The sequence below is a fragment of the Chelonoidis abingdonii genome, chromosome 6 (genome assembly GCF_003597395.2).
Source record: "Chelonoidis abingdonii isolate Lonesome George chromosome 6, CheloAbing_2.0, whole genome shotgun sequence".
NCBI lineage: Eukaryota > Metazoa > Chordata > Testudines > Testudinidae > Chelonoidis > Chelonoidis abingdonii.
The window spans coordinates 95,254,554-95,276,491 of NC_133774.1; the positions used below are offsets into that span (position 1 = coordinate 95,254,554).

General features: G+C 40.3%; 1 protein-coding gene across 8 annotated transcripts in view; it reads left to right on the top strand.

The window, feature by feature from the left end:
* The window catches only part of RFX3 (regulatory factor X3), a 249,966-nt gene that overhangs the window by 135,872 nt on the left and 92,156 nt on the right, over positions 1 to 21,938 (top strand). For all 8 annotated transcript variants that reach the window (XM_032801796.2, XM_075067261.1, XM_075067262.1 and 5 more), the window contains one exon: positions 20,531 to 20,628. In XM_032801796.2, the coding sequence (XP_032657687.1) occupies positions 20,531 to 20,628 (98 nt within the window). The remainder of the gene's footprint in view (positions 1 to 20,530; positions 20,629 to 21,938) is intronic.

Consider the following 21,938-nt stretch of genomic DNA (forward strand, 5'->3'; position numbering starts at 1 on the left):
AGCAGCTGATACGGCATCTAAATCGATGGTAACAACTATACTAATGCACAGATCCTACTCTTGGTTCTCCTTCTGTGATATCCCTAGAGAATTACAAATGACTATTGAGGACTTGCCCTTTGAGAGTTGTAATTTATTCCATGATCTTCTAGGGCAATGCTCATTGAGTATACACACCAGCCCCAAAATGCAAACACTTCAAATGTACCAAAAGCAGCCTGTGTGTCATCAGTTCAGGTTCACACAACTTCTCAGGGAGCTGCAAAAATTCTCTGGAAGAAACCCATCATTAACTGACATATCATTGCCCCTGCCTCCTTCATCTTCCAGGCAACAAAATTGACTCAGTGCCTGGAAGCAGTTTACCAGTTACTTAAGATATTTCTAACCTATCTCCTCCCATTGAGGATGGACTGTCTCACTTCCACGACTTCTGGATTACAATAATAGACCAAAGATACAAGAGTTTGTGTAGTGGGTTATACAATGCAATATCACTCCCTATTCCACCCTCTGTGTTCACTTCTTCCCCAACCCCCAGTTCAGGAGCACCTTTCACAGCAGCAGATTTGAACAGGGAGTACAGTCACTTCTAGCTCCCAGTGCGATAGTGGAGGGACCACACCATGTAAAAAGGAAAGGAATTTACTTGAGGTATTTCCTTATCCCCAAGAAAAAGAGAGGACGTTAGCCTATCCTAGATCTCAGGGCACTGACCATTTACATCAAAAGGGGCAAGTTCAGAATGGAATTTAGCAATAATCATCCCGACCCTACACCTGAAAGACTGGTACACTGCTCTTGATCTCCAGAATGTGTATTTTCATATTGCAATCCATCCAACATAAAAACGACTTTGCAAATGAGCTCAGGGAGGTCATGTCGTATGCATAAGGGGTTGCATGAAAGAAGGTACAGAGATGATTCTGTGAAATGTGACAAATAACTGGACATAGGTGGGAGATGTGGCAGAGCCCAGGGGACATAGGCAATACAAACCTTGACAAGGGAAGATAACCAATGTGGGACGGAATTATGTAGAACTTTGAAGGTGATAGCATATCAAATTTAAGCTTCTTGCTATCTTATGGGAAGCCAATGGAGGAATTTAAAAAGGGGAGTTACATGATTAACTTGATTGGCAAGGAAGATGAGTTTAGCAGTAGCATTTTGTATAGACTAAAGGGAGGCAATGTGAGTGTTTGGGAGGCCAGAGCCTGGGAAGTTGCAGTAATTCAGACAGGATGAAAAGACAATGTGAATAAGAGATTTTGTGGTTTTGGGAAACAGAAAAGAACAGATTCTGGAGCTGTTGAGAAAGAAGTGGCAGAATTTAGGAATGATGTGGATGTGTGAGTAGAGGAGGAGTCGTCAAAATGTGAATGTAAATGTGAACAGGAGACTGTGAAGGATCATAGACTGAGAATCTATGTGGGGCAGCTGCATATCCAGTATAGATAGGAGGGAGAGAACAGATGCTTCCCACATACTATGAATTGAGAGGGTAAGTGGAGTCCTCTCTGAACAGTGAATCAAGACGGCTGTGTGTGTGAGAGAGCGATAAAGAGTGGGGTTAAGGTTGAAAATTGACCTCACACGCACTTCAGGAGCTGGCATCTTTTTCCTAAAGATGAAAGTAATGAGAAGACATGCAAAAAGAAATGTAATGATTTTAAGCTATTCTTGTGATTTTTGGGTGTGTGTGACATAGGGTGTATAGGCCCCATGCTGGCCTGGCAAACAATGGTTAAGGGGAGGAACTACCACCAGTACTGACTGGTAACCCCACAACAGCTCGGAGAATAAAAGAACTGAGAAGCAGAGGGATAAGGCGGCTGCCAGTGGAGCAAGCAGGCTGGAGAAGGAAACTCATGCCAGCAAGCTGCTGAGTAGCTGTCCAGAGACATTACCAAGAGAAGGCACAATCAGATCTACAAGCTGGAGAAACCTACAGAAATTTGAGTTCCCCTACAGGCCACTCAGAGACTTAAAAACCAAAGAGGTTTCCAGATCCTCTGACTATCAGGACCAGCTGACTTTGCCAAGTATAAGAGGAAAATCCAAACACCCCAGCGGGATTGAAACTAGCACCCTTCATAGCCCAGAATGGGACTGCCATAGAGACTCAGGCAAGAAGAACTGACTGACCACCCCACCAAATTGAGCAGACTCAGTGCAACACTCCATCTGACCAAACGGGGTGCTGTTGCACCAGCACACTTGCTCACAGGGTGCTCTTATTAATTTTGAAGGCCTGGTGTTGGCAATACTGGCTACAGGAGTAAAAAGATGGAGGTTAAAGATGGGCTGTCATGAGCTTATCCATGAACACAGATATCCCTCCATGCACAGACCCAGGGAGATGATGTCCCCTATGCAATTATCCTAGATGCTATTTACTAAGAGTTTGCTGCATTTAGTTTTATTTCAGATATACATTCAAATATACAAGGATTTTTTTTCTGTGTTGGTAAATGAAAACAATTTTCAGACATCCTGGATATATACAAATTAAACAGAATATTCACTTTGTGGCAATTAGGCTAAAGATAAATCAGTGAATCTATATTTGGTTCATTAAGTATGTGTATGATATGGTGATTTTTAAAGAGAATTGCTATTTTCTAATAAAATTAATGCATCTTTGAATTTTATTAGAAAATAAAGTAATACATCACGTGTGCTATGTTTGAGTAAGAAGAAACTTCTGTATATTTACATTTATGGTGATATAAATAACTGTTCTTTTTAGTGAATGATACTGTTTTAGATTAGGGCTTTTTAAATTAAAACTGATTACAGCATTTCATTTGTCTAGCAAACTATTATCTTCCCACATTTCTATAGTATTTACATCATTCTTAAATGACATCTCATGCTTGTGTTGCTTAGTGTTTGTTTTTATAGTGTAGTGATGTGTCCTTGCAAAATGTATTCTTTGTTTTTTCCTGCAGAAATACTGTTTCTCTGAAGGAGAGAGAGAGAGTTAAATAAAAAGGTGAAACTGACAGCCCTTTTCCTGGAGCTGTATTAAAGTGTCCTTTACACTGAGCAGACAGCAAATTAGTATCTCATTTTCTCAGATATTATACATCCTTTCTTTGCACAGAGCCAAAATAAATATGACTCTTTATTAAATGTCCTATTCGGGGCTCCTGAGTCAGACAAAACTCACGCTGTCACCAGTAGAAATATAGGATTCCCTCATGGCAGCCAAGAGAGGTGGTGTCGGCAGCCATACTGCATGTGTTATGGAGGAGGGGTAATCCTGCCCAGGATTCAGCATAGTAGATGGGAGATGGAAGGCACCTACCATACCCTACATTAATGAGGAGGCAGGATAGGAAACAGCAATGCCTTTCCTGTTAGCTTTCCTTCCACCCGACCACCTTTTCATCTATGAGGGAATAAACATCTTCCTGGAAACCCAGGCTAAGAGGCCAGGAACCCTTATTTTTATTTATTTATGTATGTATGTATGTATGTATGTCTGCTGTGGGGTAGAATTGTCCCTAGACATTTACGCGCCCACACCCCCACCCCTCCCGTCTCTCAAAAAAGTCAGGACTGGGAGGTTGACAGGGAACTGGGGAAAGAAGGGAGGCAAGCAAATGGACCGTGTATACGTCCTGCTGATTAAACCTGAACCTTGAGGGAGGCCTTTGTGTGTTATATTTAATTATTATAAACACTGATTGAAACTTAACTGAAGGAAATACATAGATTCATCCTAAACCAATCCACAGATGGGTCAATAACGTCATGAAAATGGCAACAAAAACATCATCTGCATGGTGGACAACCATTTGACATTCTTTACTCAGACGAGATGCTAACATTATCTTACTTGCTTTGCATCTGCTTACTTGAGACTCCCTTTTTTTCCTGAGTAATACAACTGCAGTTATAATGAGCAGACGTGTTCAAACTGGATCTCTCCCGGAAGCTGCTTTTGTGTAGTTTTGTCCATGAAGGTCCCTCAAAATTGATTTGAAATAGTCCTTATTGGTTTACCTTCAGGGCGTACTACAAATGTTGTATGTATATGCAGATTTTAGGCTCAACTGAGTTTCATGGGGAGGTTAGAGTATTTTTTTAAATTATTAATCTGTTTGTTTATAAAGATTGGGGGCACTATTGTACTGTACAACATAAAATAAGACAGCCCATGCCCATGTATGTGGGTCAGGATATGTTACGGAGCATCATCTTGGTTTTGGATGGGTTTTAATTAGAGCTGACTGGAAAACAAGAGTTCTATTTCATGAAAGATTTCAGTTTTGAAATTAATTTTTCCCCACTGGAATAAAACTGAGACCATCAGAAATTTTTCATGAACTAATAAGAAAAACAACTAATAGCCCAGTGGTAAGAACCCTTACCTTAGAAGTGGGAGACCCATGTTCAAGTCCTTGTTCTGCCTGATTTGGTGCAGTGACTTGAACTTTGGTTTCACACATCTTAGATGGGTGCTGTAAACATTAGGATATTAGCTATTCTGAGTTGGATCTCTTGTCTCTTGTTTTCTCTCTAGTTGTGCCCATCCTGATCTTACTGATGAAACTTTAATCAAAACAGATACTTCCTGCTAAAAGTTACAGTTCTGACATATTGGCATTTTCCACCCCGCCCCCGAAAAAAAAGCTGTGTCAAAAAGTTTCTGACCAGTTCTCATTTTTATTTTTAAAAGTTATCAAATCATCAAGAGCCTAGAATAGTTTCTTCTTTATACCTAAATCTAAAATGTCAGGACATGAACCAAATTAAAAAAAATGTCATGATGTCAAAAATATCCCGGGGTGAAAGTAACATTAAGCACTTACCGGTATGGGGGCCAACTCTGGCCTCCAGAAGGGGTGGGGTCTCGGGTGGAAGGGGCGGGGCTGGGGGGTCAGGCTACCTGGGGAGGCTTCTCCCTCAGCCAGTCCCCCTGCTCCCTGCTACAAGCTAGAGGGGAGCCCCTGCAGCCCCTTCTGAGTGCGAGGGTCGGGGGAAGACGGAGCAGAGCCCCGTCGGCAGCCTGGCTGGAGGAGGAGGGAGGAGAGAAACTAATGTGGCAGTGAGTTTTCCCTTTCCAAGCTTTTATTAGCTTTGCATTTGGACTTTTTGTTATGCAGCCAAAAGAGGTGAAAGTAAGCCAGTACTGAATGCTCCACTTATTTGCTGGTACACTGCTGCACCTTTTTTCACTGGTACTCCTTACCGCCTTACTTTCACCTCTGGTCCTTTGCCACGGCAGTGCTTTAAGGAGGGTCCTTAAAGTGCTGCCACAGTAGCGCTTTGTCGGCTGTGTATGGGCCGGTACCAGCGGCCACTTCTTACCAGTACCAGCCTGCTTTCACCCCTGAAAATATCCCATGCTATCGTGATACAAGGGATGTTGTTCAGCCAGCAACTTCTCTATCATCCTCCTTAAAGGAAGATCAAAGACAGAGTCGTAACTGGATGGCTCGAAAGTATTAGTTGATGGTTTCTGAAGCATAGGTTAAATTCTGACATATTTCAGCTGGAGTAGCATTGTGCCTTAACTGAAGGCGTAATTGACAGTAGATCCTAAATTCTGAGTTTTCACAGATACTAGAAAGTCACCTATTTTGGTGCTTATGGCTGAGCTGGCGGAAGAGACAGGAATGCAGTTTCTATTGCTATACCTGTTTTACAGCATAGTGCTGTCATTATTCACTTCCTCCAGTAACCATAACCTTAAACCTTAACCCTACTTCTTGCCTTGATCATCTCTCCCCTTGCCAGTGCACCACATTGGTATTGTTTAGATGATCGAAAACAGTTTTGACTGAGCAAAGATAAATTATCTTGTCTGAGCCAGGCATAGAGTGGATTGAGCCAAAATGAAAATCTCCAGCCTCACTCCTATTCAGCCAATATAGCTCTTGATCTGAAGCAGCCCCCACTATTCTAGTCTGAAATTCCTGTGCCCTCCCAAATCTGTCAAACTACTTCAATGCCAACTTGCTGTTTAATTTACTGACTCATTTCAACCAATGGTTCTTAAGTATGCAAATAAACTGGAGGGAGAGGGAGTGATAACTTGGCTGAGTTACCTCTGATGTCAGAATGCACTGCCTGCAGCACTAAGTATGGATATCAGACTTTTCTATTGTTCCTTTTCAATTGTCACCAAAATCAATAGGGTTCTTCCCACTGATGCTTACAATATTCTCTGAAATCATGGAATTGATTGGACTCAGTCTTTAAAAATTATCGCATTAGAGACAAGTGCCATCAAGAATGTTCAAGTTTTACTGAAACAGCACAACTATTGTAACAGTTCTTTTTAGTAGAACACCATATTTAAACTCTGAAATATAAAATGTGTCTTCCAGCAAAATATTTATGCACAAGACCTTTTCTAATGTATTTCTCAGACATTCCCACAAGATTTCTTAGCAATCCAATTTAGCACCTTCTTCTTTGCAAAGAAAAAACAAGAATAAGCAAAGGTTTAAAAAATTGTAATTTAAAATGTAAAAGTCCATTATTTAGCTATTTCTTTGCATTCTAGATAAACATACCTTATCTAAAATTTTAATATAGAAAATAAGTGATAAAAGACATCCAAAATCACTGGTTTGATTTCTGAAAATCCTTTTTTATTATTTTATATAGTGTCAACAACGGCGGGCTAGTGATAGACAAGAAGACAAAGTTCATTGCCCTAAAGTTATTGTGAATATATTTCCCCAGAAGAGTTAAAGTTGTTGAAATCAGATAACATTTCAATTCACTACAAAAAGCACTTGAAGAGCAGTTCTTCTCTGAAAAGTAACATGTAAAAATGGCATCGTGGGAGTTCCATGTTTGTCCATCACTAACTGCATATTAAATTTCTGCCATTTTCACACACTTTTTTCCCCTAACTGCCAGCCCTGCAAGTTCAGCCTGGGCTCTAAAAGTCAATCTGCACATTTTCTGAGTTGTACGTCTTCATCAGTGATAAGATTCTGCGACTGGGTCTTTATCATGACATTAAAAACATAGCCGGATGGCTGTTAAAGTTTATGTAATACATACAAGCAAAGGGTGAGTTCTTAAGTTCTGTATAAGCCTACAAAGTGGGGTGGACTAGCTTTCCCTAATTTGTCTTATTATCATGCGTCAGTCACAATTAAAAGATGTGATCAACTAGGTTAACAATAGACCAGTAATTCTCAAACTTTTGTACTGGTGACCTCTTTCACATAGCAAGCCTCTGAATGTGACCCCCTGATAAATTAAAAACACTTTTAAATATATTTAACACCATTATAAATGCTGGATGCAAAGCGGGGTTTGGGGTAGAGGCTGACAGCTCATGACCCCCCATGTAATAACCTCATGACCCTCTGAGGAGTCCTGACCCCTAGTTTGAGAACCCCTGTAATAGACAGTCCAAACACTAGGTAAAACTTGAACAAGACTGGAACCCCAGATGTTCATAGCTATTCATAGTAATTGTTGGTTTAAAATGAAATTTAGGTCACCAGAAATAATAATTAAAAAAATCACCTATTCATCCAGATTACCTTAGTAGCTTTGAATAAATTTTCTAAACTCCCTGTTGGTCAGGCTCTTTCCCTTAGCTACTTTCATTAATAATCAGAAATTTATCTCTTTTATCGGTCAAAGTGACTATTTGTTATGGGTAAGAACTGAGATTAATCAATTGGAAGAGCTGTTCCTAATTTGAAATCACAGTGTAACAGGGCTTCCACTTACTGAGTGCCATCCCATGGCCAGAGCTCCCCCTAGAGTGCCCTCCCTCAGCTTTCTCACTCCTGGGCCCTGTATGAGCTTTACACAGCCCTTCTTATGTGTAGAACCATTCGCCACTTGTGGCTGGTTTAATGACCACAAACAGTTCCACATAGTACTTACTGTCTCAAAAATAAAGTTCAGCAATGCAACCCAAGAGTTCACAGCTATTTCTGGCTCTTATGCTACCCATACAGAGCTCTTCTGCTGCCAGCATCTGTTCTTCAAGGTTTACCACTCATAGCCGTTTCTTTCTGGAGCTCAGCCTTCAGGCTCTAGCTTCCTTCTACTATCTTCTCCCTTATTCTGAGTGAGAAGGTTATCTATATGCTGCCCTCCTCTAGAGAGCGCTTCTAAATTGGCTGGAAGAGAAGAGAGCCTTTCCCCCCCCCACAGTACAGTGCTCCTGGTCCTAGTCCCCTAAAGGTATGATGTCCCGTCCTCTGCCACCCAATCCATCTACTAATTCCCCAGGACTGCTTCCTGTCTTCAAAGCCGTTTCCTGGGTCTTTGTTTCAGTTTCCTGGAAATGGGGTCATCTGGCCCCATCTATTCTTAAAGGGCCAGTATATCCCAGTACATGTACCAAGAGATATGTAACAATATAAAAATCATGTGTTTTTAATATTTACAAATGAAATAGTTTGTTGTGGAATTTGGATACGAGTTGCCCCTATCTAGACCTTTAACTACATTTGAGGAGTTTACAACAATTTTTGACTATGTCAAAAGCCTTTCTAACATTCAGATATATCACAGCTATTGCTTCTCCCTTATTCACAAGACTTCTTACCCTGTCAAAGGATATTAAGTTGGTTTGACATGCTTTGTTCTTGAAAAATCCATGTTGATTATTACTGATCACCTTATCTTTCTTACAAATCAGTGTTTTTATTTGCTTCATTATCTTTCTGGGTATCAAAGTTCAGCTGACTGGTCTATAATTTCCTGGGTTGTGCTTATTCCCTTTTTTGTAGATAGGTACTATATTTGCCCTTTTCCAGTCCTCTGGGATCTCTCCCATCCTCCAGTTCTCTGAGATAATTGCTAATCACTCAGACATCTTTTCAGCCAGTTCCTTAAGTATTCTAGGATGTATTTCATCAGGCCCTGCTGTCTTGAAGACATTTAATTTGTCTAAGTAATTCTCAATTTGTTCTTTCCCTATGTTAGCCTCAGATCCTACTCCATTTATACTGATGTTCACTATGTTAGTCATCTGATCACTGCAAACCTTTTTGGTGAAAGCTGAAACAAAAAAAGCATTTAATACTTTGGCCATGGCTGTCTTTTCATAGAATCAAATAAATGTTGGGCTGGAAGGGACCTTGAGAAGTCATCCAGTTCAGTCCCCTGCACTGTGGGACCAAGTAAAGCTAGACCATCCCTGACTGGTGTTTGTCCAAATTGTTTTTAAAGCTTCCAATGATGGAGACTCTACGACCTCCCTTGGAAGCCTATTATAGACTTTAACTACCCTTATCGTTAGATTTTCCTAATATCTAACCTAAATCTCCCTTGCTGCAGATTAAGCCCATTACTTCTTGTCGTACCTTCATTGGACATGGAGACCAACTGATCACTGTCCTCTTTATAACAACCCTAAACATATTTGAAGGTTGATATCAGGTCCCCCCTCAATCTTCTTTTCTCAAAACTAAACATGCCCAGTTATTTTAACCTTTCCACATAGGTCAGGTTTTCTAAACCTTTTGACATTTTTGTTGCTCTCCTCTGGACTCTTTCCAATTTGCCCACATCTTTCCTAAATTGTGGTGCTCAGAATTGGACATAGTACTCCAGCAGGGCCTCACCAATGCTGAGTAGAGTGGGACAATTTCTTCCTGTGTCTTACATACAATACTCCTGTTAATACACCCCAGAATCGTATTAGCCTTTTTTGCAACTGCATCACATTGACGATGCATATTCAGTTTGTCATCTTCAAGAGCCAGATCCTTTTCAGCAGTACTAGCACCTAGACAGTTATTTCCATTTTGTAGTTGCGCATTTGATTTTTCCTTCCTAAGTGATGTACTTCACATTTTACTTTATTGAATTGCATCTTGTTCAATTCAGACGAATTCTCTAATTTGTGAAGCTCATTTTGAATTTTAAACCTATCTTTCAAAGTGCTTGCAGCCCTCCCAGTTTGGTGTCATCTGCAAATTTTATAAGCGTACTCTCCATTATTGCAGTTATTAATGAAAATATTTAATAGTACTGGACCCAGGACTGAACCCTGTGTGGTCCCACTAGATATGCCCTCCCAATTTGACAACAAACCATTGATAACTACTCTTTGAGTGCGGTCTTTCAACCGGTTGTGCACCCATCTTATTGTCATTTCATCTAGACCACATGACCCTAGTTTGTTTGAGAGAATGTCTTGAGACCCTGTTTCTGTTTTCTGCTATTTTCTTTCCCTCATTGAGTAGTGGTCCTATCCTGTCTTTGGACTTCCTTTTGCTTCTAAAGTATTTTTAAAATGTTTTCTTGTTACCCTTCATGTCTCTAGCTAGCTTAATCTTGTGTGCCTGGGCCTTTCTAATTTTGCCCCTACCTGCTTGTGTTGTTCATTTATATTCATCCTTCTTAATTTGACCTAGTTTCCACTTTTTGTATGACTCTATTTTGAGTTTCAGGTCATTGAAGATTGCCTGAGTAAGCCAGGATGATCTCTTACCATGCTTCCTATCTTTTCTATGCATTGGTATAGTTTGCTCTTGTGACTTTAACGACGTCTCTCTAAAAAGCTACCACCTCTCCTGAACTTTTTTCCCTTAAATGTGCTTCCCATGGGATCTTACCTATCAATTCTCTGAGTTCGGTAGTTTCTTTGAAGATAGGACTGCCTTAACTTACACACTTAGTGTGTTTGTGTATTAACATACCTGTAAATGTTGGGTTTTCTTAGGAATTTATGGGATTTTTTTCAGGTCTGGATCCTATCTTCTTTTTCTGTTTTTTTCCTGTTTGTATATAACCCTTTTCTAGTATTAAGACTGCTATAAATTTTAACTTTTAGTATCTATTTTCTAATATGTAATGGAGACTTTTTATTTGAGCAACAGTAGTACTATAGAGAAGGATGAAATAAAGTATAATGTGGTCTTTGAAGGACACCTCTCAATAGTAATGAGGGCTCCAGAGAGATGCCTTTAGAACTAGTAAACATAAACACTACAAATGAAGGTTAATAAGATGGCACGAAAAAACTAATTTATTTTGTTTTCCTTTGAAAAGATTCACAAAATTGAATTATGCAGTTGATCACACAGGGAATAAAAGTCATTAAATGTCTGTTTAGAGAGAGAGGGAGAGCTTGGTCCTGCACAGTAGAGATGTGAGGTTTTGTGTATATATAAGTGCAAGATAAAATAATGAGTAGAACAGGGAGCACATTGGACCCAATCTGGCAACAATGTGTGCTGCAGTGGGCTGCCAAATTATTCTTACCTAATAGTGGAAGTAAGGCTAAAAAGGAAAGAATGTAGCTAAGTGCTGCAGAAGTATGCTAAGGAATTTGCTTAATTCCATGTTTCCTCAAACATGTCCATTTTCCACTCATATCCCTCCCCAATTTTATTTTGCACTGTTAAGTATAAGGGAGCAAATATAGAAGGGATTGGCACTAGCTCCTACTTCATGCCTCATATTACACAAGCAATTAGAGGAGCTGAGTTAAAATAGATCATGTAATCTATCTAGAGAGAAACATCCATCCACCAACATTTGAACAAATCTTCATATTCATCTCAGAGCACAGCCATAGCATGCAGAAAGGATTGTGAGGCTGTATCATTGAGACAGAGATGCACGCTTCTATTAATCTAAATTGGGACCTAGTGTAAAATCATGTGCAAAACGTAATCATGAACTGATATCAGTCATTTACATGAATGAATATGGACTAAGAATATTGCAGTGTATGTTGTTTCTGTGATGCCTACCAAAAGCAATCCAGACTAAGGGGCAGGGGGTCAATAGCTCAGTGGTTTGAGCATTGGCCTGCTAAACCCAGGGTTGTGAGTTTAATCTTTGAGGTGACCATTTAGGGAACTGGGGTAAAAATCTGTCTGGGGATTGGTCCTGCTTTGAGCAGGGGGTTGGACTAGATGACCTCCTGAGGTCTCTTCCAACCCTGATATTCTATGATTCTAATGAAGATACTAAGAATGATTCTGAAATCTGAGAAGGAAAAAAATGTATATCCAGCGTTATTTATAGGCATGACAGTTGATATTTTTTAAACTGTTTATAAATAAGAACATAAGAGTGGCCTTACTGGGTCAGAACAAAGGTCCATCTAGCCCAGTATCCTGTCTTCCAGCAGTGGCCAATGCCAGGTGCCCCAGAGGGAATGAACAGAACAGGTAATCATCAAGTGTTCCATCCCCTGTCGCCCATTCCCAGCTTCTGGCAAACAGAGGCTAGGGGCACTATCCCGGTTAATAGCCATAAATGAATCTATCTTCTATTAACTTATCTAGTTCTTTTTTGAACCCTCTTATAGTCTTGGTCTTCACAACAGTCTCTGGCAAAGAGTTCCATGTTGTGTGAAAAAATACTTCCTTTTGTTTGTTTTAAACCTGCTGCCTATTAATTTCATTAGGTGACCTCTAGTTCTTGAGTTAGGAGAAGGAGTAAATAACACTTCCTTGTTTACTTCTCCACACCAGTCATGATTTTATAGATCTCAATCATATCCCTCCTTAGTCGTCTCTTTTCCAGACTGAAAACTCCCAGTTTTATTAATTTCTCCTCATACGGCAGCTGTTCCATACCCCTAATATTTTTTTTTCCCTTTTCTGAACCTTTTCCAATTCCAATATATCTTTTTTGAGATGGGGCGACCATACCTGCACTCAATATTCAAGATATGGGTGTACCATGGATTAATATAGAGGCAATATGATATTTTCTGTCTTATTATCTATCCCTTTCTTAATGATTCCCAACATTGTTAGCTTTTTTGACTGCCGCTGCACATTGAGTGGATGTTTTCAGAGTGTTTTCACTATCCACAGTGACTCCAAGATCTCTTTTTTGAGTGCTAGTAGCTAATTTAGACCCCATCATTTTATATGTATAGTTGGGATTATGTTTTCCAATGTGCATTATTTTGCATTTATCAGCCTTGAATTTCATCTTCCATTTTGTTGCCCAGTCACTCAGCTTATTTTACCCTATTTATTGTATCCTATTTCTCTAGTGTTTCTTTCTTAGTGGTTTTAATACAAATACCTTTCATTTGAAATTCAAAGTTCCCTGTTATGCAACATTTCATTTTATGGTTCAAGGGGATTTCTATTTTTGAAATGAATATTTTTATTCACTTTATTTTTGTTGACAAACATTTACATCCACATACTGTATAAATTAGTGTTCCATTTGTTCCTCTCGGGCAGCATATTTCACTCAAGCATGTAATTTGTTTTGGTATTGTTTTCTTCTGCATATAATAATAAAAATAATCACTAAAAAGCTACATCAAAATAAGCATTCATTCTGCCTCTCATTCCATTGTGGGAACACTGATTGCTTACTCCTTCTCTTCTTCCAGTTACTCCAGGCTGGAAACAACCTTCTTTGACAAGAAGAGTCAAAGAAATCTACTTCATTTACTTCCTGTGCCAGTCAGTTTATTTCCTGTCTTCTGGCATGGCAGTTCCAACAGCTCACCTGACTATGCTTCTCCTATCCCTAATAATACCAGTTTTAGAGCTTGAACACTATCAGAATGTCATAAATTTTTCAGTATCTTGTGTAACTTACGCCTCAATAGCTGGTTGCTCTTACACTGTCACTGGGGTGACCAGATGTTAAGGAGAAAATATTGGGACCGCCACAGCGGGGGCGCTTTTTTTTTTTTTTTTTTTTTTTTTTTTTTTAACATGTACTCATCCAGGAGTTCGGGGGCGATTTGGCAGAGAGCCCTTCAGTCCCAGACGGTCTTTGGCGGTATTTCAGCGGGGGGTAATAAACCTTGCCACCAAAGACAGAAGCACTCGCCGCTACATCCTCAGCCATGAAGACCGATGCAAAGAATTCATTTAGTTTCTCTGCAATGGCCTTATCATGTCCTTGAGTGCTCCTTTAGCACCTTCATCCAGTGGCCCCACTGGTTGTTTAGCAGGCTTCCTGCTTCTGATGTACTTAAAAAAAAAATTTTGCTATTACTTTTTGAGTCTTTGGCTAACTGTTCTCAAATTCTTTTTTTGGCCTTCCTAATTTAATACTGTGGTGGTTTCTTTGGATTTCCCCCACTATAAGGAATGTTAAAGTTTAGGCCTAAATGTATAGTTCACTAATTATCGAGTGGTTCACAATATTGTCACCTCTACAGGCAGGGATCCTCTGCCTCCACAGAAGCCACAAGCTGGAAGAATGGAAGAGGCTCCCCTTGTGGAGTTCCAAGATTCAGCATGCCTGTTTGGAGTAGCTATTATGGGCCTGTCCTAGAACAGTTTTAGTCTCTGCAAATCATTTCTGAGACTGACAATATACCCAGAATTACTGCAGGAGTAGTTGATGGTCTCCCATTAGTTATTTGCGAAGAGCTGCCTTTGTAGAAACCTCAGGTGTAATCTCAGTTTAGATGCAGCTGCAGTCCCAATCACTGTCGATGGCTGTTTCAGGCTGGAACCACTGTTTCTGTTATGACCCTTCTCCCAGATCCCTGGACGTGCATAGATGTTAAAAAAAAAAAAATCATGGCCCATGCATTTGTTAGTTAAGTAAAGTCATGGATAAGTTGCCCTGGAGTAAGTAGAAGCAGTTTTTTTAACACTCACCCATCCAGGAGTTCGGGGACAATTTGGCAGAGAGCCCTTCAGTCCCAGACGGTCTTTGGCGGTATTTCAGCGGGGGGTAATAAACCTTGCCACCAAAGACAGAAGCACTCGCCGCTGAAGACCAGGAAACAAAATATCGGGACAAATGGTGTCCCAACCGTACTCTGGTCGGGATGCGGGACAAACTCTCAAAATTGGGACAGTCTCGATTTTTTCGGGATGTCTGGTCACCCTAACTGTCACACAGGCAGGAAGACCAATCAGACAGTTTGAGATTTAAAGGGCCTCTCTGAGCCCCCCCAGTCTCTGTTCTACCTCACAAGCAAACAGACCACACTGTTAATTTTTTGTTAATCATTTAAATAAAAGTTGTCAGGCAAAAATGACATATAAAACAGAAGAAGAAAGGAAAGAAAAAAAATTTCCATAGTGCTACAGTCTTACTCTGAAAATGGTGATGAGTTTTTCCTCAGGCCAAATTCTCCTCAATGAATTGGGCCCCTATATCTTTGAGGCAATATCTGATCTCCTTCACCTCCCGTCCCTAAATAGAGAGATGTGTCCATGTCTGCACTACATCTCACTGATGGTAGCATGTAGGATATATGTAGCTACAGGCCACAATGAAAATCCTGCTGTGTCCACACTGTGAGTTTGGCTACACTTGCAGCTGTACAGTGCTGGGAGTTACAGCTGTCTTCATACAGCTGTGTAGGGAAAGCGCTGGAGTGTGGCCACACTGACAGCTACCAGCGCTGCAGTGTGGCCACATTTGCAACATTTGCAGTGGTGTTGGGAATGGTGCATTATGGGCAGCTATCCCAGCGTTCAAGTGGCTGCAACGTGCTTTTCAAAAGAGGGAGGTGGGGTGGAGTGTGACAGGGAGCGTGGGGGAGAGAGAGTGGATTTTTGGAGCCGACACTGTGTCAGCTCCCTGCCTTGCAAGTTCTGACCCCTTCCCCCACCCCTCTCATTCACTAAATGCAAATAGCTGCCTTTGTTTTTTTCATCACAGACCAGATAAGCAGCTGCTCCAAAATGGACTCCCCACCCCCGCCCTCCAGGCCACTTCTCTCCTCAAGCAAACACTAGCTGTGGACATTCATCCCCCTGCCTGCCTCTGCTCAAGCAAACATTACCTGTGTGTGTTTTTTAGATAACCAGCTCCGGGAGCCCCGAGTTCACAACAAAACAAAGAGAGGCATCACAACAAAACATAGAGTGTTTTCTTTACTTAAAAGCATTATGGGAAGGTTCTGGAGGTCAGTCACAGCATAGTAAGATTAATCACCATTTACACTGGCACCCCAGCGCTGCAAGAGCAGAGATGTTCTCTTTATTCCTCTCCTCGAAGTGGAGTACAACCAGCGCTGTAGCCAGGGAGATACAGAGCTGTATGTGCCTTGCCAATGTGGACAGGGAGTAAGTTACAGCGCTGTAAAGCCACCACCTGCGCTGTAACTCTCAAGTGTAGCCAAGCCCTGTAACTACATGTGTTGGTGAAAGGCTCTGGCAGTGAGGAAAAGCTTCAGTAGCTCCCTACTGTTGGAACCTTTCACTATGGCGAGGAAAGCCTCTGATTGGGGGGAGGAGTGGAGATTCTTTAGAGGGGGAAGGCTCCAACAGCAGGGAGCTGCCAGAGCATTTCCTGTTGAGAGAGTCTTTTCCTGTGGAGGGGCAAGTCTCCGGCAGCAGGACACTACACTGCAAAATGTATCTGTGTAGACAGGCTTGGGCAAGTAACGAGTATATAGAATATGTACTTGCATATATACCCGCACCCTTCAGGAGTTTCTTTACTCCACCCATCTAAGCAACGTCTCACTGGCTACACTGCTGTTTATACCCAGACTAGGGGGCTAGATAGGTATGCATTCTACACACAGCTGAAAGAAGCATGCAGTGAAAATGAACCTTAAGAAGATGTGCCCATTCTCAACAGTATCAGAGGGGTAACCGTGTTAGTCTGGATCTGTAAAAAGCAACAGGTGAGTCCTGTGGCACCTTAAAGACTAACAGATGTATTGGAGCATGAATACCCACTTCATCAGACACATGTAATGGAAATTTCCAGAGGCAGGTACAACCACATTTGCTCCAACCCCTCAGACAGAGACCAACACCTACAAAAACTTCACCGAGCATTCTCAAAACTATGATATCTGCATGAGGAAATAAGGAAACAAATCAATAGAGCCAGATGTGTACCCAGAAGCCTCCTGCTACAAGAGAAGCCCAAGAAAGAAACCAACAGAACTCCACTGGTCATCACCTACAGTCCTCAGCTTAAACCTCTCCAATGCATCATCACTGATCTATAACCCATCCTGGACAATGATCCCTCCCTTTCACAGACCTTAGGAGGCAGGCCAGTCCTCGCCCACAGACAACGCTCCAACCTTAAGCATATTCTCACCAGCAGCCACACACTGCACCATAACAACTCTAACTCAGCAACCAATCCATGCAACAAACCTCGATGCCAACTCTGCCCACATATCTACACCAGCGACACCATCACAGGATCTAACCAGATCAGCTACATCATCACCAGTTCATTCACCTGCATGTCCACCAATGCTATATAAGCCATCATGTGCCAGCAGTGCCTCTTTGCTATGTACATCGACCAAACTGGACAGTCCCTACTTAAAAGGATAAATGGAGACAAGTCACATATTAGGAATGGCAATATACAAAAACCTGTAGAAGAACACTTCAACCTCCCTGGCCACACAATAGCAGATGTAAAGGTAGCCATTTTACAGCAAAAAAGCTTCAGAACCAAACTTCAAAGAGAAACTGCTGAGCTTCAGTTCATTTGCAAATTTGACACCATCAGATCAGGATTAAACAAAGATTGTGAATGGCTAGCCAACTACAAAAACAGTTTCTCCTCCCTTGGTGTTCACACCTCAGCTGCTAGAAGAGGGCCTCACCCTCCCTGATTGAACTAACCTCATTATCTCCAGACTAAATCTTGCCTGTATATTTATACTTCCCTCTGGAAATATCCATTACTTGCGTCTGACAAAGTGGGTATTCACCCACAAAAGCTTATGCTCCAATACATGTTAGTCTTTAAGGTGCCACAGGCCTCATTGTTGCTTTTTACATTCTCAAGACGTTTAACATAGATTGGGCTTCGATAGTGAATGAACTTTTTCTAACTGAAAAAGTCATATGCTTCCTTATAAATATATAGTTTAAAATAGGATATAGCTTGATTATTTAACAAGGCTTAACACTTCTTTAAAGTGGTTTTCTTCAAGACAAAATTTTCCAAAACAAAGGCCATCACAAAGGCTTTTTAGCTATGTTATTTCTCACTTATCACCATAAAGAGACCATTTAAGTATCTTGGTTATAGGAAGTCATGGTTTTTCCCTAAAAATGTATTGGATCCAGCTCTAAATTCAGTTTTGAATGAAGTTTTTCTTAAACTTCAAGAATAAAAGCTGTTTGGGAGTTACCTGATCTTTTACATTTTCTCCTCAAATACTTATACAGAATATATGCAGTTCTACCAGGGTGGCTGGGTGTGTTTTTCTATAGTAGTATCAAGTCTCTAATATTGGCTGTGTGTGTGGTTGTTTTTCTATAGTGGTATCAAGTCGCTAATATTGACCCAGCAAGGAACCTTTTATTTTCTGAAGGCTTCATTGAGAGCTTACAACTCTGAAAAGCTGATTTTCAGACTCTAGATGTCACTCAGCTGTCATTTCCAGCTGCCATGGAACCTTCTAGTTACAACATTTTGAACTCCTAACAGGGTTTCATTATTTTTTTAAAATAAGTCAACATACATCCTCCTACCTTTATTCTGAAGCATGCTCTCTGGCAAGGTGTCAAAGGAGGTAGAGCATTATCTGTTGCTTTTTATTCATACTGCTGCAAGGATTTTTATACTTCAGCATATTGAATTAATAAACAAGCTGTAGGAGTGCCAGAATGTATAATTTTTTTTAAAAGTCCTGACTATTTATCCTGCTACAATTTTTTTATTTAAAATATAGATGAAACTATGGAACTTGTCTGTCTTCTTAAATCTCAGATTACAGAACTTGTTTATATGATTCACACAGGGAGAAAAAAAAATCCTTAAAAACAGACTTTATTTTTGAAAACTATTATATTCTTCTGTCACTTATCGTGTGAAACAAATTGCAAATTTTGATGGCTTATAAAACATATTGGCACGTTTGAAGGTTGAAAAGTGTGCTTTCAGGACTGACTCAAAGCTTGTTGAAATTACTCTCATAGACTTCAATGATCAGATTCCACCAATGCTTGTAGAGCAATTATGATTTGGGTTAACAATTTAGGATACGATAGAGGGCACAGGAATTCAAGGAGGATGAAAACATCACTAGGTTTGAATACTCTTGAACAGAGATTTTTGTGTGATGCAATAATTTGTATTACCTCTTTTCATGCACAAAATCTGCTTTGAACTCAAGTAAAAGACAATTTTTCTTGGATTAAATAGGGGTCTCATCATTTCGCTTCTTTACTGATCTCCCTTTTATAAGGCTAATGATTAGTTGGAGAGTAAACGTATTCAGCCTTGTCTTGTCATATGTTAAGAAATCACCTTTACCACTTGATTAAATTTTTTTGAAAAATAACAGGTCAAGTACTCTTTCCAAAAGAACAGGCTGTGCAAGAGCAGTACTGTCTTTGTATAAGTGGTTCACAAAGGAAATATTTCACAAAACTTCTGGCGGTAAACACTAATTAATGTAACCTTCAGAAAGGGTCATGTCAAAAAACTCCATTTTTTTCTATCAAACTTTAGCAGCAATATTAAAGTTTGGGATTGTTTTTAGAATCTAGGCTTTATAGTCAATATGGGGAAGAGTTCCTATAAATCTGTCACAAAATCTCTTTTCTAAATGAATGAGTCAGCACCAGAAAAGAGAGAGTAGAAAAAATCTGTTATAGTCAGAATTTTGCAGAAGTAGTCAGGACTGATAGGGATGTTCTAATTGAGAAGTTCTGAAGGAGTCCTTCCTGATGAGCCACATGAGAACCATGCTAGAGGGAGATTGGAGTGTTGGGAGGCCTTAAGGCATATTCTACCAGGTCCAAGGCTGCCTGACAACAGCATGTCTAAGAAATATTTCTGTCACTGAGATAGGAACGTTGCTATCTGAAGTTCAATTCATAAATTTACGCATTTACTTTTTTGACTTGGGTTCGAGATATAGGGTGGAATTGTGTTCCGAGCCTACTGAAATAGGTGACACCTGGGGCAATGGAGTGCAAAGGTGGGTTTAAGTGGGGAAACTCTGCTTTCAATACTCAGAGGCTTTATCTGTACTGGGGGTTTTGAGATAGTTACACTAGTTTCACAGCATTCATGTAAAAAGTGATGTACACGGATGCAGCTTACCCCAGTTAGAAACTCAGATATATCATACTAATGCAAGCCAGTTTTTACACCAGTGCATCACATCTATACTAGGGATTTATACCAGCCCAGCTACATTAGTATAACTGCATTGGAGCAAAAATCTAGGGTAGACAAGGCCAAAGGAAACTTACTTATCTAGGAAATGTAATTCTTAGAATAGATAAACAGCATCGATCCACACTTGTCATCCACTTTCCCTGGTTCTCTTGAGAGTAGATTATGATTTAAATAGAAAGGAACTGGATTGAGTTCCAGGAGGCTGCTGTTGTGAAGAAGCAAATATATGGTCCGCTGTTTTCCAGGTGGTTCTGACTTTGTCACTGAGAGTACATGCACTCCCAAGAGTGTGGCTCTGAGATGTCAGTATCGTAATGTGGTAATTGCAGTCCTGTCCCACAGCTGTCACATTCTCTATTGTTTAATAACTGTTAGAACAGACATGTGCCCCAACTATTTCATATTGCTTAGTAACCATTAGAACCATTTAGCACTGGACATTCTTTTTGCAAAATACCGTGTCCCATAAAGTGAATGATGGTTTTTTGTTTTTGTTCTATTTTTACAGGTACAGCAGGTGCAGACCGTGCAGCAGGTGCAGCATGTCTACCCAGCACAGGTGCAGTATGTGGAGGGAAGTGACACAGTCTACACAAATGGAGCTATGTAAGTTTATTAATTGCAATTTCCATACGTGGCAGGATGTGTGGTTAAATACACATCTCTAATGATATCTTCTTGGTTTCAGTTTTTTAAGTGAATGAGAGAAATTCAGTGGTTAAAAGCTTGTTCCTTATAGTGTCATTTGAAATAATTCTTGGGAGAAAATAGGAGATGAATTCACATAATTTAAATATTTTCAGATATAACTTTTGCCTTAAAATTAATGTTTATTTCTGCATGGTATATTTCTGCAACTGTTTTAGTTGGACCTACTTGACAATTACATCTACTGTATTCTGTCATATTTTTTAACCTTTAGTTTTATGGGTAAATTTAAATCCTAGCCATAGAAAGGGTTATCTAACTTTGCAATAAAGTGACCATATCGTAAAGACAGACTCATGTTGTGGGCCACATCCCCTTCCAATTATAATTCTACTTGCAATTACACTATCTCCCTGTGGCACCTACAACAATTACTCGTGTTTTTACTGTGTTTAAGGAGATGTGTTCTTTCCCTTGCAGGAGGAAAATAAGAGTCACGTTTTCTCAGTTAGCTCTACATGGTCCCCTTCTCCAGTTATCTTCCTCTTCCATCTATGTTGTGGTGTGAGTGCATTTAGGAGGAAGGAGCACAGAGAAGCAAGCGTGGTGTCAACAAAGATTTATTTATTGATAATCCAAAAGTGACACAGCAGAATCAGCTTTACTTCCTGGTGTAGCAACTCTTCTGAAGTTAACTCTTTTAGTGCCTTCCAGCACAACTTGGTCTTCCTCTCTTCCTATGCCTGCTCCCTTCTCCCAGTGACCCACTGCACATACTGCCTTGCTGCTTGTTTTCCTTCTCTCTTGCACATATTACTGTTATCTATTCTATTCTAGCCAGGGCTGGTAGCACTGCCTGTTATTAAGATTACCCAACTCTTCCAGTTATAAGACCCTATTTTCAGTTTCTTATCACTTTGCCAAACTTTAACCATTTGGGCTGAAATTTTATGTGTGGGTGTCTGCCGTGGGCTAAATTAGTCTGAAAAGTTTCAAGTGGAACAGTTCAACTATAATCCATTGTTTTGTCCATCTGAAAAAATTCTTGCTGTCTTTCCTTTGAAACGCCCTAGTGCCCCAGTCCGTTGAAAAATTGCATTTCACACATGCTCAGTAAAGACATCTTAGATTTTAGTAGCTATATTTCCCAAAGATGCTGTCTTCAGTGGGCATGCTGCAACGCAGGGCTGAACAGAACACCCCCTGCAATTGCTATTCTGGATTGCTGCAGGGTATGCTGTGTGTGGGACCAGAACTGAGAGCAAGGA